A 16,867-nucleotide genomic window follows, 5' to 3' on the forward strand; every position below is an offset into this window, starting at 1 on the left:
GGCTCAGTCCGGGCCATCCCGCCCAAGTCCAGCCTAGCCCAATCCAGCCAAATATCCGGCTCAGTCCAGCTCAGCCTAGGCCACTGCCCGACCCTACCCATTCCAAATGCAGTGAGGAGGGCCGATAGGCTGATGGCGCGTCACTCTGCCCGGCCCGATCCTCCGCACAAATTGTACGTCCCAGAGGCAACGTCGCTAATAGGTAATTCGGGCACGCGCCAGCTCCTGGTACGGCGCTGTGCTATTTCCGCCGGCCGGCTGTCGTGTACAATCCCTGCCATGCCGTGCAGTGCCGTGCCGTGCCGTGCCGTGCCGTGCCACTGACTGTCGCTGACAGCGGATATCTCCGCCCGGCCGGCGACACGCACCCTGACCGATCGTGGAGCGCCGGTCCGCTGTCGGTCCCGGGGACAGGTATCGACCCGAGGGTCCCATATCGAGTCCCGTATCGAGTCCCATATCGACCTCAGTTCCACATCGAGCACAGCTCTATCAGTGGCAGTGATTCGGTCCGGGCTGGGTGTGACACTAAGGACCCGGCGCTCGGCTGACGTGATATGTCACTTCTATAAACGGACACACCGGAACGACCGGCTCCCGTCGGTTTAACACGCGCACTGGAAGGGGGGGGGGCGGATTTCGCCCACCCCTCCTGTTTTTCGCCAATAACTCGCGTCGGAAACATAATATTAATGTGAAATTTCGGCTACCTGCCCAGAATTGAATTGCGGATCTTCTCGTGCAAGAAATAAGAAAATCGGTTCTAAACTTTTCTAGTAATAGCGGTCTAAAGTAAAAAAACATCCTGCCGCCGCGGCGGCGCGGCGGCGCGCCGCCTGAATTGTAGACTGTGCCGGGGCGGGACGGTTCCGTCTTTACATCGCGCTCCTTACCGCTGATTATATTAGATTCGCGTCAAATTCGGTGAGAAGACTGAGAAATGTACAGGCAATCATATGGTCAAAGAATTTTGAAAATCGGCCGGCAACAATTTGAGTTATGAGTGTGTAAACACAAAATTGTGATTGCCGCGTTTCCCGCGTCGGCCGATCCCGCTTCAGCCGGCGACATCTTACCCTGAGCATGCTTCTAACTGCCATATTTATTGTTGGATTATCTAGAAATTCACCATACATACTCACAAATGTTTGTTCTTTCGTATTGTGAAAGAAAAAAGAAAATCGGCCGGTAACTTTTTGAGTTATCGGCTTGTAAACGCAAAAAAGTCGCTAATATGGCAGATTTGACCACATTTGACCTCATTTGACCTTGAAGATATTGACCTACTATGCTTTTCAGACCCCATGAGACCCTAATTTTCGGCGATAATTTATTTACTATTTGTCCAATTTGCTTCAAATTTTCACAATTCACATTTCAGCTCAAGCGCCAATTTTCGCCAATATGGTCTCTTAACAAAATATCAAATTTTAGGGTACTTGTCGTTGCCTCGTAATGTTAAAATCGGCTCCGTAAATCCGTCAGTGGAGTAGAGGCTATCCGCGCGTAGGTGTGACGTCACAAACACGTGACCATTAAGCTCCGCCCTCCCGGCGGACGGAGTAGTGACCTTGGCCGGTCAGTCGGCTGCGTGGAGCGGGCGGGGCAGTAGCTGTCGCACCGGGGCGGCTCGCATGGACCGTAGCTGCCGTGCAGTTGTCGTTGCAGCCGTAATGTCATCGAATGAGCTAAATAGCGCGCATAAGTAACGCACCAGGGCCCAATCTCACCAAGTGCGGTAAGCTCATTTTGCGGTAAACTACCCCAAAACGAATCTCACCACTGCCGTAATTTTTTAAGTTACCGCATCGAAATAACCCCATGGGATAGCTTCGGTTTTACCGCAAATTCTTCATGTGCGCAGCTGCTCACGGCCCGAAAGCAAGTAAACAAACCAAACAATCAGCTGATTGCCCCCAAATGTCGGACCAAAATTACCGCAGACATTTGTGCCGTAATCTCTAAATTTTATACCAATTGTGAGCAAGAATCAACAATTTAAGATGTGATAAGAACTTTATAAGAAAGAAAAGAAATAAGTTTCTTTTTTAAGATTATTTTTGTTGCAGCCTGCGCCACCTATGCTTCCTATTTGCAGTACCCAAAACAGCATGTAGATGTCGCCCGTGAGTCTTGGAAACTGAGGTGCCGCTTGGAAAGAAGAAACACGCTATCGTTGCCATGGCGACAAAACAATTGCGTTCTTTATATCGCGCCGGCGTGATCAGCAGCTTTTCCACCAATCCGAAGCGTCGACAAATGGGGTTCTTTTGCAGGATTTGCACAAAATGCGGTAAATTACAGCATGGGGAAGTTTGGGTTGGTGAGACTGGATTATTTGCTTGGGGTTATTTCGGTGCGGTAACTTACCGCTACCCCAAACAAGTTTACCGCACTTGGTGAGATTGGGCCCAGCTGAAGCCCTCGACTAATTGTACCAGCATCTGCGATGCTGGGCTCCGCATCGCGGGACCGCAGGTTGTTTGAGCAAGCACCTTTGTAAACGCAGCAAAAACGCCCGCCGCCAAACGAGAGGATGAGCCTTGCACGTGCGGACCGGAGTCGGTGTGCTACGGACTGACGCGCACTGCACCCTATTCGCCGGTCTGTAGCGGTGTGCCAAATTTGAGAGCAATCGGCCGGGCCATTTTCGAGATCTGGAAGCGTCACCCAGCACGTGCGCACGTGCAAGCTGTGTCCAATTGACTTTTGCATGGGACCCTATTCGCCGATCTCTAGCGGTGTACCAAATTTGAACTCAATCGGGCAAGTCAATTTCAAGATCTGGAAGCGACCCCTGCACAAAAATACTAGCGTTGTGCCAAATCTGAGCACAATCGGCCCGGCCGTTCTCGAGATCTGGAAGCGTCACCCTGCACGTGTGCACGTGCAGTTGCACCCCAACCGTGACACATTTAAACACATTGCCCGGTGGGTGCCTACATCCTTGTTATAATGTAGTTATTGTCATTACAATCAAGTTGTTTCGTGTTATTGTCATTACAACAAAAGTGACACCTCTCTGTTTTACACGTGTCACGTGCAGTGGGGGTTACCCGCATGCATTGTCCATAGTAAAATACTTGTAAGAAGGGCATACACTACCCCACACAAAAAAACGCAAGTGTAACGGTCCAGTGGCTGCGGAGATATAAGCCGTACAAAAACGTCCCTACAGCGGCCGGCCGCTAATATTTAGCACTAAATTCGTGTCTCATCCTTCTATGGGAGGTATCCCCGTCACCTGTTCGTATACTGTCTGAGCCAAGGCCATATATGGGTGTGAGCTCAAATCTCGGTAATGTCGTGCTTTTATACTAAATTTCTCGAAAACGGCACGGTGACTGGCCATGTCATGTCCGGCCGCCACTCAGCCGCCCGCCGCGCCTGGCCGGGCTGCTGCTTCGCCGGCCGGGTGGCCCTCCTGGCTCCCGCCCGTCTGGGATGCGCTCCCCATCCGCAGGGCGTCGGCGGCGCCCAAGAGGCACAAGAATAACGGCGGTGTTGCGGGCGGCTTGTGGGGTTACGGTGCCGCGCTCCTTCCCCGGCCCCTCGCCGTCCGTCCCCCCTCCCCGGTGCCGTTTTCTTCCAGGGGAGGCGCCCCGGCCGCCGTGCTGGGGCGTAACGCAGTCCGTGCTTTTAGCACAGCAAAATATCCACCCAGGCTAGATTAAAGTCACGACAACCTAGGATTAAGAGTGGCTACAGACTTCAGACTAAATGCAGACTTAACATTGAGGTATTATATGTGCAACTAAATGACACACATGGTGTTTGTTCTAACCTTCTCAACAGAAAGTGGACGCGTCAGGACAGCACCCCTTGGTGACCATTGTACTCAAGGGGTGTAGGAACTGATTCCCCAGGGGTGAAGCGATAGAAGCAAAAAACATGAGTCACTAGTTCCCTCCTGTGTCTTCCCTCCAGCAGGAAAAAATATATGCGTGATGCCCAATGTGACTGATAACTCATATTATAAAGCTGGAAATATTGTACAAAGTTGTGACAACACAAGCAAACTATGCAATGTCACTGCTCTTGTTATTGCTATATGAGACCCCACAAGACACAAAAATATGCATGGTAAGAAAGGGGGCAACAATTCATTTCAAATGTAGCTTGTCAAAAAAATGATCATGAATTTCACTACATCAAAAGTGAATGAAATTAAGTGATGATCAAAGACTCTGGAAAAGAAGATCAGCATAACTACATATGTCTTGTTTCCAAAGCTAAAGTATGATCCTCAATGCTGCAAAAGTTGATTGGCTTTTACAATAATGAACAATACAATAACTTTTAATAAAAAACAACATATGGTAAACACACTTCAAGGAAATCCCAAGATCCATCCAACATTTGACATGCCTGTTTGGAATGCTGTTAAACATGCTATGATCTTCACAGAATAGGTAAAATCAACTCAAAATATTACCTTCTTTTATTACAAATAAAATCTTCCCATGAAATTCATTATTGTCACTGCAGAGCTCATTCAGTCAATTAGAGACTGTGCAGAGACTTCATCATTCAAACAATCAGAGAATCAATGTGCAGAGACTAACACTTTACAATCTAGTGACTTATCACAAACACCTTTTATGCTACAAGCTTATGCTTACTCAACACTTTTTCATGACTCAAATATGGTGGTGTTCATTTAAAGCGAAAACACTCATCCAGCACTAAGCAGATTATTTCTAAGCTCGTTTAAGTCCCAATTTCTGCTATATTTCGCTTGGAGTCACTTCATAGTTTGAACTCAAGGTGCCTTGTGGATTTACCTCAGGTATGTAGGTAAATCCACAAGGATTTCTGGGCTTTACCTCAGTTATGTAGCTGCTCTCTCAATTTAAGTTTCTCGTTAAATTTCATTGAGGCGTTGCAGGATGGGCTGTAGCCGAATTCTCTTCCCTGTTTAGCTGATGCTCATAATACCTGAACATTTCTAATTCCAATTTTTATAGCTGTTAACAATTGCTAAAGGCCCATGTACCTAGACAATAATGACTTTACAGAGGAAAACCCTGGCTGTGTTTCATAGGCGCGCTGCCAGCAGCTGCCAGCGCATTCCGTGGAGCTAGCGTCAACCTCTGGTAGTGTTGGAGGCATAGGCTTGTTGATGTCTATGGAAGCCAAAAGTGGCTGGCAGAGTGCCGCGTTAAACCACCCTTATTTTTTGCACAATAATGGTGTGATAACTGTTCCTGCAAAAAAATATAAGGTGAAGTGAAGTAAAATCAGGTCAAACATTTATATATACCCAAAAGTAGCAGTGTATGGAGTACCTATATTCACATTACCAATAATATGATGCACAACAGGCCATAGAAAAACCAGTGAATGTTGAATTGTACCCCAATTTCAATATAAATATGGCACTTGGCAATAACAGTTAAACACACCGTTTTTTATGTTAAATCAACAGAGAAAACTCTTGAACATAAAAAATGATCAGAATGTAAAATAAGGATAACAGTATAAATAAAAATCGACGAATCAGCCCATATCATCGCCCTTGCACATTCACCACACTCCCCATTCCACGCACAGATTGTTTACCCCTTGGTTTACCCCGTGTTCGCAGTCTCCCTGACGACGGAAATTCTATACGCCATCCGACCAATCATGTTCAAGATCAGCGGGGCTTGGCAGCTGTTCTCGAACGCCATTGGCCTGATTAAGCAGAACCTTCGTCGTCAGGAAAACTGTGAACACGGTGTTACATATTTCGCTATGGTAACAAAAGCGCCAGAATTGACTACCAGAATTGGATCCGAAGGTCAAATGGGTCACGTGACTGTCAAGTTCGGATGGACAACACCTGGAAAACGGCACAACGTACAATAACGCTCTATATATCATTGGAAAGAGCATCAAAAATTGTATATCCTATCAACTTTTCACTTGAATATGTCTTCAAGGTACAAAGTTATTAAGCACCAAAGACGCTCCCATTGACTTTCCATGTTAAAATTTTTCATTTTTAAAGAAGCCTAAAGGCAACAAACGAATTCTGACAGCTTAACGAAGCATAACAACATGTTCTATGGTCTTTTCTCAACAAGTCCTGAAAGTTTAAACAAAATCGTATCATATAATTTTGTACAATGAGCGAATGAAAATGCCTCTGCAAAAACGCCCATTGACTTAACATGGGGAGCGAAAAAAGTTCAACTTCAAACTCGTGCAACTCAAGTTAACGAATTCTGACGGGTATACGGCGCAAACTGGCGTGTACCAGAACGTGTTTGCCATAAAATGCTGGGAAGAAAACCACCTCCTTCTTGGCTCGTTTTCCCGCCATTGGCGATCGCGCAAAAAGTGTCCAAAAGCCCATTGACTTAACATGGGGAAAATGCAATTGCACGTGGCACGCGCAATGATTTTTGTTGCGAGTAGCGACCGGTACCATCAGGTAGATCACCTGCAAAAGTCTATATCCTGAAGTTTTTACGATCCTAGACGCAAAACTGTAGGCCCCACCCAAGTTGTACTGATTCGCTGCCAGACTTGCAAAACATAGCCCGGAGAAGGACCGCTCCGGTTGTTTTTCAATAGAAAAACACAATTCTAACGAATAGTGTTTGTCTTTTCAAACAACCTGCGGTTACCAAGATGTCTCGATTCGCTGCCAGACTTGCAAAACATAGCCCGGAGACGGACCGCTCCGGTTGTTTTTCAATAGAAAAACACAATTCTAACGAATAGTGTTTGTCTTTTCAAACAACCTGCGGTTATCTATCACAAATGTACGTACACCTTGTTCAGTCACAAAAAAAAATATTTCCACACAAGATTCGGGGCTTGTGAAAAAACGCGCATAAAAGACGCTGTTGATTTCAAATGATTGCGTAAGATTATGTATCGCGTCAGACTACGTCAAAATTGCAAAACAATCACCATTAACATGATGCAATTTATGTGTTTGATATATGAAATTTGATTAGGAATGTATGCCGGCGTGATCGATTTATATCATCCCGGTGCAACCATTGAACACCTTCAGGACTAATTCATTTGATCATCGACTTAGGTTGAGGAGGTCGCCAGACTAACTTTGCCCCCAGAGCTTGTGTGTTGAAATGCAAACATGAAAAGTAAAAGCCTAGAGATAGCTTCCTCACCATTGAGGACATACCTACTGTTACTTAAGTTTTACAAAAAAAAGATACGAGTTTATTGATGATCGTTCTCGTGTAGTGCCCAACGTCCGCCTGCCACATTGCTATTTCTTTTTGTGCACGTCTTAACAATATAACACACACATGACACCGCGATAAAGGCCATTTCTACCATACGACACATTACGCCTCTGCCCCACCCGGCGCCCCGCACCGCTTCACGAATCACGAATACGGTCGTTTCGCTGGAGCGATGCCCCAGGCAATCGGCCGTGCCCGAGACTCTTCATCCTACTTTGTTGCTTTCTGCGCCTTCCTCAGAAACATTTAGGTATTGGCACTGCCAAATATATCAATATTTTCGGGTTAAGCACAGGCTTACACATGATCTTATAGGTAATCGGGTAGTGACCTGACCCAACCTGACGATGAGATAGGTGCAACTCCGGCTTAAATAAATGTTCAGAGTCCAAGAGTCTATCCATCTTTCCTTCTACGGTCGGTTCCGTTCCAAAAGATCCCACCTTGATTCTGATCATTCGGAATATTCTGAGCTGGTTCGACGTTTAAATACCAAAATAAGGTGGAGGATACCAAATGCCCTCAAACGGATAATTTTTTGGCTTTCGTCCCGAAACAACTTTGCCAGCTTCACTTGTCTCCAGTATGTGGTCCCGCTCCGACCTCTCCGCGGTGCTGACACCGACTGAAGCGGCATAGACCCATCGCGGTCACGGCCAGTGGGCGGAGTTTAGTTGGGCCCGGCGCAACGTGATTGGCCAGCGCTCCTATCCAATCCCGTGCGGTAGCGAGCGAGCCTCTATCCGGGTGCAAAAACTGATTAACATTACGAGCCAACGACAAGTGCTCTAAATTTTGATATTTTGTTAAGAGACCATATTGACAAAAATTGGCGCTTGAGCTGAAATATCGTCTGCCAAATTTTCAAGCTAATTGGACGAAAATTGAAGAAATTATCGCCGAAAAGCAGGGTCTCATGGGGTCTGAAATGCATAGTAGGGTCATGAAATTCACACACAACAGAGTTCCCCATGGCCCCCACCTACCCTCCAAATTTCGTCTTTCTAGCTCCAGTGGGAGCTGAGATCTTAGGGGGGGGGCGACATCCGCCCCCCCTTCCACTGGGCGTAGTACTCGCAACCCTTCCACTGCGCGTGTTAACCCGCGCCCCGCTGGGGGGGGGGGGCAGAATCTGCCCCCCCTCCCGTTTTTCGCCAATAACTTCTAAACGCGTTACTCCAGCGACGTCAAACTTTCAGTACCTTATCATACATCAATTTGACACGTTCCCTGAAAATTTGAGCGAAATCCGTCGGAAATTTTTGAGAAATTGACGTTTTAGTGACGTCATGTTCACCATTTTCGCCTCAAAAACGGCAAAATTTCAAACGCTGCTAACATCTTCATTTTTAAAGGAATCAAGACGTAACAAAAAAGGTTACACGTGATTCTACTTTGTCTATCAAATGGCTATCTCGGTTTTTTGAAAATTTTGGATTTTGGCCAAAATTTTTCCAAAAAACTGACTTTTTTGGGAAAATATTTATAAAATCAGAAATTTTGAGTTTATCGAAAAAACCGGAATATATGTCAAAGAAGTGGTCTATGTGCACCTACATACCAATTTTTAGAAGAATCGGTTCAAAAATGTGGGAGTTATTCAAAATTTTATGACGTCACGACACACAAAATTTTTGAAAAATGATTTTTTGGAAGTTCTAGACCTCGTACGGAAACAAAAATAGCACCATTCGATTCGCCGTGAAAAACTGCATCGGATAGACACCTTTTTAGGCCTTAACAACCAACTTCAAAATTTCACCTCACTTGACCTGACCTTGACCTGACCTCGACCTGAAATTCATCCAGAGGTGGTCCATATCACTTATTGAGTGTGCCTATTGAATTCCATGAGTAAAATGACCCATAAAACATGTGTCGCACATGCCCTTTTCTATATTTTGTTTTTGGTGACCTGACCTGACCTGACCTTGACCTTGACCTTTGAATGACATTGTGTGCAACGAATATTGTCTTGGTAGTCTAAGAACACGTTTTGGGCAATCAGTCTCGGTCCATTCTTCGGCAACTACGGTGCAAGGCCGATACTGTAGAAAATTGCAATTTGTACCCTTGACCTGACCTTGACCTGACCTCTGACCTACTTAAGCAAAAAAATTTGGGCTCTTAAGATCCGCCTTGTTGAGAGCTTTCGATTGCCGTTTTCCCCGTCTTTCTACGACCATCGGTTCGGAAGTTAGACAGGGGGGGCAGAATCTGCCCCCCCCCCCCAGCAGGGCGCGTATGGCTGAATAGCCCAGCGGGGCGCGGGTTAAAATAGTTCATGTAGTAGCTACCCTTCAGCTACCACTCCTATGATTATTAGTCTTCCTTTTGGTCTTTAGTTTTGACTCTCACGACTTTCATCTCTGATCTTTGGCTCCCTGATCAGTGACCTCCGACTCCCTGACCTCCGACTCTGTGACCTCTCGTTGACCTCTGGCCTCGGATCACTGAGCTGTGTCTCCGTCCCGACTGCTGAACCGTCATGTCCTGTCCTACCTCTACGCCCTGCCGCGGGGCCCTCTAACTAATCGGCACCCGTCTGCGGCAGACGTCAACTGGGGCTCCACCACGCAGGCACAGACCTACGTGACGGCGCTGGGCTTCATGCAGCGTCTGAACCAGGTGCGCGACCACGTGAAGAACTACCGGCCGCAGGTGCTGGTGCTCTCCGGGATGCCGGGTGACCGTCCGCCGCTGGTCGACTTTGGCAACGCGCTCACCAAGAACCTGTCGCTGCTCATCTGCGGACACGTCGTCAAGGTGCGGCTGGGAGAGATGTGGCGTGGGACGGGGACGGAGGTGGGTGGGGAAGGGATGCGCCAGGGGGGGAGGGGGATCGGGACTCGGAAGGGTGGGGCCCGTAGCAGGGAAAGGCACGCGCACGGCTATGCTGGATGAAGCAGTTCGTGGTTGACGATGTTTTGGACTGCAAGCTGGTGAAGACGTATCCTTTTTGTATTTGTTTTGCTAATTATTCTTTGAAGATCAACAATATCTTCCCCTCACTTTAATTTATAATGACACATGTGCAAGCAAGCTATATTCGCTAAGTGATCCTTCCCGGTCCCCCAGGGCCCGATCACGCCGCGTGCCAAGAGCGCTATCCAGAACCAGGCTAACGCGTGGCTGCAGCGGCACAAGGTGCGCGCCTTCTACAGCGTCATTGAGGACGAGAGCTACGAGCACGGTGCCGTGGCGCTGATGCAGCTGGCCGGCCTCGGCAACCTGAAGCCCAACATGACGCTGATGGGATACAAGAACGACTGGCGTACCTGCCCGCGGGATGAGGTGCAACAGTACTTCTCCTGCGTCAAGTGAGTGGCCGCGGAGGGGTCTGATCGGCGGCGGGACGGTCGAACTCGTGACGGGATTTCAAGTGTTCCTTATCAGGTATCAATGGCTGGGTTTGGTGTACTTACATGCGTTGAATGTTGACCCGGCGGGATGTTGAGGTTTGTGGGATGTCCGACCCCGCCGGCCTGTCGCATTGAGCCGCTATTTCGCCCACAGTGAGGCTCTGGACAACTACCTGGCTGTGGCCATCCTGCGTGTCAAGAATGGACTCGACTTCAGCGCCGAGATGGGCGAGGACCCGACCTCCCCGCTGCACAAATCCAACACGAGCACATCACTCAAGGGTGAGCGGTGGGGGTCAAACAGACTAGTTACCGCCTTACTCGCCTCACTATGTAACTCCCCTTCGACTAGATACACATACGTGGGACGGTGGAGCAGTTAGGTGTCAAATGCACTTAGCGGATTGAACGATAACAAGTACTTTATTTCTGTTGGCCTTATGTCAACCTATCATTCAGATAGGACCGATTGACCTATAAGCAGCACTGAACTCACCAGATCATCATTGTCTCTTATTATGACTTCACGTAAATGCTGTTCGACGTACTCAACCTCATTTATACAGCCTTTTGCCAATATCGATTGTTTTGTCCAGAAGGATATCGGACAATTCATCCCTACTGTCTCCTGTCCACGTAACACGTCTTTGCCGTGAGCTTCCTCTCACGGCAAAGACTCTCTGTGTGTCTCTGCCTCCCATCTCCTGTCGTAATCTGACGCTCCCGGCGGCGGCAGGTGATGGAGCTAACGGCAGCGACGAGGGTAGTGACGAGCCTAACGACCGATCGGCCACCAGCGGGGACGCCACGCCGCGCGTCACAACCGTCGACGGCAAAAAGAAGAACGGCGAGGTGGGTGTTCGAGCGGAAGAGTGCTATTTGCAGCGCTATGATGCTTTCAGTAGTTGTTGACTTTTTCCGACATCGCGATTTGCTCAGTGTTTCACTCGGAAATGCTAGACGATTCTTTCAGCTCAACTCATTATGTTAAGGAATGCGATTGAGAGTTCAAGAGATATCAATTTTTCGCAATGTAGACTAACTGATGGTTTTACTGCACATAAGCGCTCGAGTAAGCATAGAGCTTAGTTTGTTTGTTTTTTTTTTAGTGTAGAGCTAGTCATTCGACAGTAAGTTGACTAAGTGAAGATATCCGGACCGTCTCTGAATTGTTGGTCCTTGAACCGTCCTCTGCTCGTCGTCGCAGCCCCTGACGCCTCCTATGCCGTGTTCCCAGGAGCTGTATGTGAGCCGGACCGGTGAGCCGCTGCCAGCCCAGGTGGTGGAGAACCTCACCCAGTTCCGCAGCAAACAGAAGGGCTTCATCGACGTCTGGTGGCTCTACGATGACGGAGGTGAGCTCGACACTCTCCGTTCGCGCTGATCGCTCGCTCACCGCTGTTGTAGTATCTGATACCAAGTCTTGGAGGGCTTATTCGCTTGTTACCCAGCAGTTACCTAGGATTTTTTATTACCGTTACGATAGTTATTGGTCACGCTTGGACGCATTTTGGTCCTTGCAGCTCGAGACTCCCGAGCCGTACCCCGCCTCTCCCTGATGTGACCGTGCTATTTGCCCGTCCAGGTCTGACCCTGCTGCTGCCGTACATCCTGACGTCACGCTCACAGTGGGCCGACTGCAAGCTGCGTGTGTTCGCCCTGGCCAACAAGCGTGGCGAATTGGACACAGAGAAACGCAGGTATGTGACTGAGCGAACTGAATTCCGAGAAACGCAGGTAGGTATTCCGGGCGGGCTGAACATCTAGAAACGCAGGTAGGTAGGTATCTTAGTGAACTGAATTCCGAGAAACGCAGGTAGGTATTCCGAGTGGCGGCGGAAGACATCGGGGGTCAGCCGGGGAAGGAGAGGAAGGGGAGGGGGTACTTAGGGAGTGCACCACTCGGGATGAGGGGGGGGGGGTGACCAGGCCGGGTCATCATCACGTGTGTATGAGTACTTGAGGATAATTCTTTGCGCGTACAATGATAGCGACAATGCGCCATAGTTCAATAGGAGTGCGTCGGAGGCATCGCTTTGTGATAGAGGATGTGACAAATGCCATTCCAATGCGGCCTTTCACGGTAATCTGTACCCACTGGGGTTTCACTAAGTGTCTTGTGACTCTTCTAGAGTGTCTCGAACGCTCCTATCTGATCGTTATCGATAAGTCTATCACATGACTGACCGCGCCTCTGAGTGCGGTGCGTTTCCGCTGCCTTTTGTTGATTACATGTCGTTTTAAGTCCTGTGTACATTACCTGTAGTGTGTAATTCTCAGTATAATGCTCCTATTCATCGCTATCTCACATTTGCAGCATGGCGGCGCTGCTCTCCAAGTTCCGTATCGACTACAGTGACGTCATTGTCATCGATGACGTCACCAAGAAGGCGGAGCAGTCGACCAGGGACACGTTCAATGAGATGATCGCTCCCTTCAAGAAGGACGACGAGTCGGACATTCCAGGTACCGTTGGGACTTGGGAGCTATCCTGGTCACCGTCGTCAAAGTAATCTCCGACCGTCATCCGCTTTTTATAGTGCTCACGTATAGGGATTTTCCACGGCGGCGCGGGCCGTCACACAAGTATGTGGAAACGACATGGCTGTTATATAAGAAGTTGTTTTATTTCTTGTCTCCCAAGCCGCCGTGGCATTGTTGTTGATTCATGCTGGCTGCTTGAATTCCACGAATCTGTTGGGTCGCTTATGTCCAAACTTCCCTGTGTAATGCGGATATGTCACAAGAATGAGTAATGAACAAAGTCTCCGGCTAGTCTTATCTCATCCATGGCTTATATTCCGCGGATCCAACATGGTCTCCAAGGGGGCAGTGAGAGTCTCGATTGACCTAAGCAGGTTTAATTTTTTCGCTACGGGTCTACTTGCACGGATATTCCAATTTTGCTATGAACACACGAACAGTTAATTCAGCTGACACTGACCCCACTCTGTGAGACTATTGATGGCTGAATCCCATGAGAAGCTTAGTGTGAAAGTGAGTGACATCTGTGTGAACTCTGTAGTGACCCCGATGTCAGTTACGTGAGCGACCCTTATTTTGGCTTCGTAAGTTCCGTGAGCTACATGAGTGACCGTGATATGAGTTCCCTGAACGACCCCTCTGCCAACCCTGTGAGTGTCTGAGTGTCTCCGACATGAGCTTCGTATGTGACCCGTCCCCTGCGCTGCACGGCAGACGAGATCTCTGTGACGGACAGCGAGCTGCTGGCGAACAAGGATAAGACGAACCGCCACCTACGGCTGCACGAGCTGGTGCAGCAGCACAGTAAAGACTCGTCGCTGGTCGTCATGTGAGTAGCCGCCGATACTCCGCCGCGACGCCGCTGGGGGCCGGCCTCACCCTGGATTGGGGGAGATATGGCTAGTTTGGACCACCCCGACCCACCGGTGGCCACCACCTGCCGAAAGTTTCCTGCCTGGTGGCCGCTGCCCCCTGCCGACACCCTCCAGCCGGGTGACCACTGCCCCCTGCCAAAACTCTCCCACCGGGTGACCACTGCCCCCTGCCGAACTCTCCGGGTGGCCGCTGCCCTCTGGTCCCGTCCTGACCGCTCCCACGGCCCCGCCCGCGGCTAGGTCACAGCCCCAGACCCCCACAGCGGCCGTCGGATGCCGATAGGACGCCACTGAAGTGGCTCATAGACCCTGTTTACTTTGGTAAGGCGCCGCCGACTCGAAACAGTGCCATCGGCGATTAAAGGTAGATTAGGCGGCGAATGTGGGTCTGGGATTGCGGCCGGTCGCTTTGCCCCCCCCCCCCTCCCGCTCAGGGGAGATATCTCCCTCTGCGGTGGCGGCGGTGGCGATGGGAACGGAGAGTACATATATGGGTGTCTCTATGTGTCTCACCGCCCCGAGCCGGCTGATACTGGCTCCGATAGCGGCGATGGTACAGCTTCGGTCGACAGGCGGCCGAAAGATTCCGCCATTGGGACGGGTAATCAGCCGTGAATATATTTATAGCATCGCATGATCGGAATTTTAGGCACCAAAGATTAATGATGTCTGTGTGTCTTCATCCACAGTCTTTGCGTCTTCATTGGATCATTTTAACGTTTTTCATGCCAAGCGTTATCGATGACCTTGTAAACTTAATTCAATTTTACCTCGAACGTTGACGAACAAAGTTCTCGGCGCTGAAAACCGTGACCACGGCGAACTACAAACTGGGTAGTCATGTTCAAATATTCCCATACCTGCTACATTGCATGATTAAATCGAGACATCCAAGCATTTTAATGGCACGTGCACTGTACCACACTTTTCCAAGTTTAATGCAGTGCTTTAATATTGCCTGCCGTGTGGTTCAAGGGGTGTGGTTAAACGCGTTGAACCACACGGCTGCTGACGTCACTATCAATTATAGTTGTGAGCTTTTTGGCAGGTATGGGAAACACCTTCCAGCCCTAAGGCCGGGAATTCAATAAATGTCACCTCGCTTTTTTAGCGAAAAGCACCTCGGGCCTAACGGCCCTCGGAGTTTTCGCTAAAAAACCTCGGTGACATTTATTGAATCATCCCGGCCCCGGGCAGGAATATATTATGTAGGATGCGTCTGCGTGTGGATCTGCCGCATCCAAGCTAAGATATCGGTACGTTACGACCCAACCAACTTTAGCCTGGTGCCAAGTGACCCATAGTTCCGAACCCGAGTGTCATATGACCCGTGACTGACTGTGTAACTAACTCTGCCCGCAGGACGCTGCCCATGACCCGGAAAGGCACCGTGCACGCTCCGCTCTACATGGCGTGGCTGGAGATGATGACCAAGGACATGCCGCCGTTCCTGATGATCCGAGGAAACCAGACCTCGGTGCTGACCTTCTACTCGTAGTGCGCGGCCTCTGGGATGGACTGGTGGGCGGGGACGGGGATCGGCGGCGCGCCGGGAGCTGCTGACGGGGCCGGTCGGCCCGGCGGGGGCCAGCGCGGGCCAGTCAGGCCCAGTGGGGCCACATTGTGAACGTGTGTGGGGAAAACAGTGAGTCTAGTTCAGTGGCCGGGACGGCGCCGGGCTAGGCATGTTTCAGTTCCTTGCTCAAATCCGACATTGTGTGCCTTAGTAGTGTGCGTGAAAGACAGCCTTTGCCATGACATCGTGTCTTGTTCCGAAGTTTTAAGATCGATTTGTAGATGGTTGTTTGTTTAGGGATTTCCGGGCGGTGACTGCGTGGAATCGTGGAGAGCAAGCTGTGATTGATATCTTTTGGAGTATTTCATATGTATTAGCGGTATCGTTTTTCACAAAGTTCGGATTCCATATCGGTTTTAAGTGCCGTTCGTACGATTGTTTACCCCAGAAAGACTTTAATTGTGGGCTGATTGAGCATAAATATCACGTCTTCCAGCCGTTGAATCGTTTGTATGTGCCTCCAACAACGAGATATGTTAATACATCAGTTTTATGAGCCCCGTGTTTTAGCGTGTTTACGTCGTATGAGTCCTGATCAGACTCAAGACTTACCGTGCCGAAATGACTGAACTGGCGTGACTTTAGATGTGAATTTATGTACATAATACCGCGACAGTTGGCTAGGCAACACCCTTATGTATCCCAGACGGTCAGACTCGAGAGGTCATACGCCGGTGTCCCATTTATAGATCCTTTCAGCGGAAGAAGTCTTGTTTGCTACGTTTAGCGTACATTATATAGAAGAATAAAAAAATTAAAGCGTACATTTAGCGATTTGTAAAGTGATTTAGCGTACATTATATAGAAGAATCAATAACACACGGTTGTCCGGTCTCTGGAACGTATCAGGGTAAAGGATCACATGTACAAGTGCATTCCAATTCACTTTGCTAATGCAAATATATAGGTGCATTTCGGCAGCGCAAATCTCTAGGCGGGCTTTGATCACCTTTGAATGTGGCTTCAGGCTTGTTGCACCGACTGGCATTGACGTGAGGGATGAGGATGCCGGTCGATAGAAAATGTGAACGGATGTGTCCCTACTTTACTGCCTGTCGGGGAACTAATCTGAGAAATACATAGTGACTGGCCGTGAGCGCATACGGAAATCGATCCCTCAGCCCTCTACTATGTGGCGGACCGCCGAGTGACGCGGGTCCGGACTTCGGGTGGTAGTAGCTACGTTGCCTTTGACATGATTCATCGCAGATCAAAGATGATGGACATTCAATAAAATCCCTACTCGGAAATTAGCAAACTGAAGCATCCAGGCTAACTACCCAGTGCCTTTATAATCAGATTTTTTTTTTGTTTTGTTGGGTTAGGCCCTTTCGGTCCAATTAGACCATTTCAGAGCCGGGAGGA

At 49.0% G+C, this 16,867-nt stretch overlaps 1 protein-coding gene across 2 annotated transcripts in view; it reads left to right on the forward strand.

Annotated features, from left to right (window-relative positions):
• The window catches only part of LOC122382449 (solute carrier family 12 member 3-like), a 52,625-nt gene extending 36,627 nt beyond the window's left edge, over nt 1-15,998 (forward strand). For both annotated transcript variants that reach the window (XM_043367761.1, XM_043367762.1), the window contains exons 15-23: nt 9,760-9,971; nt 10,284-10,525; nt 10,722-10,849; nt 11,304-11,419; nt 11,805-11,922; nt 12,153-12,267; nt 12,885-13,033; nt 13,766-13,880; nt 15,289-15,998. In XM_043367761.1, the coding sequence (XP_043223696.1) occupies nt 9,760-9,971; nt 10,284-10,525; nt 10,722-10,849; nt 11,304-11,419; nt 11,805-11,922; nt 12,153-12,267; nt 12,885-13,033; nt 13,766-13,880; nt 15,289-15,424 (1,331 nt within the window). In that variant the 3' untranslated portion in view covers nt 15,425-15,998. The remainder of the gene's footprint in view (nt 1-9,759; nt 9,972-10,283; nt 10,526-10,721; nt 10,850-11,303; nt 11,420-11,804; nt 11,923-12,152; nt 12,268-12,884; nt 13,034-13,765; nt 13,881-15,288) is intronic.
• Nucleotides 15,999-16,867: the final 869 nt, after the last annotated feature.

The sequence above is a fragment of the Amphibalanus amphitrite genome, unplaced genomic scaffold (assembly GCF_019059575.1).
Source record: "Amphibalanus amphitrite isolate SeventyFive unplaced genomic scaffold, NRLGWU_Aamphi_draft 000139F_arrow, whole genome shotgun sequence".
NCBI lineage: Eukaryota > Metazoa > Arthropoda > Thecostraca > Balanomorpha > Balanidae > Amphibalanus > Amphibalanus amphitrite.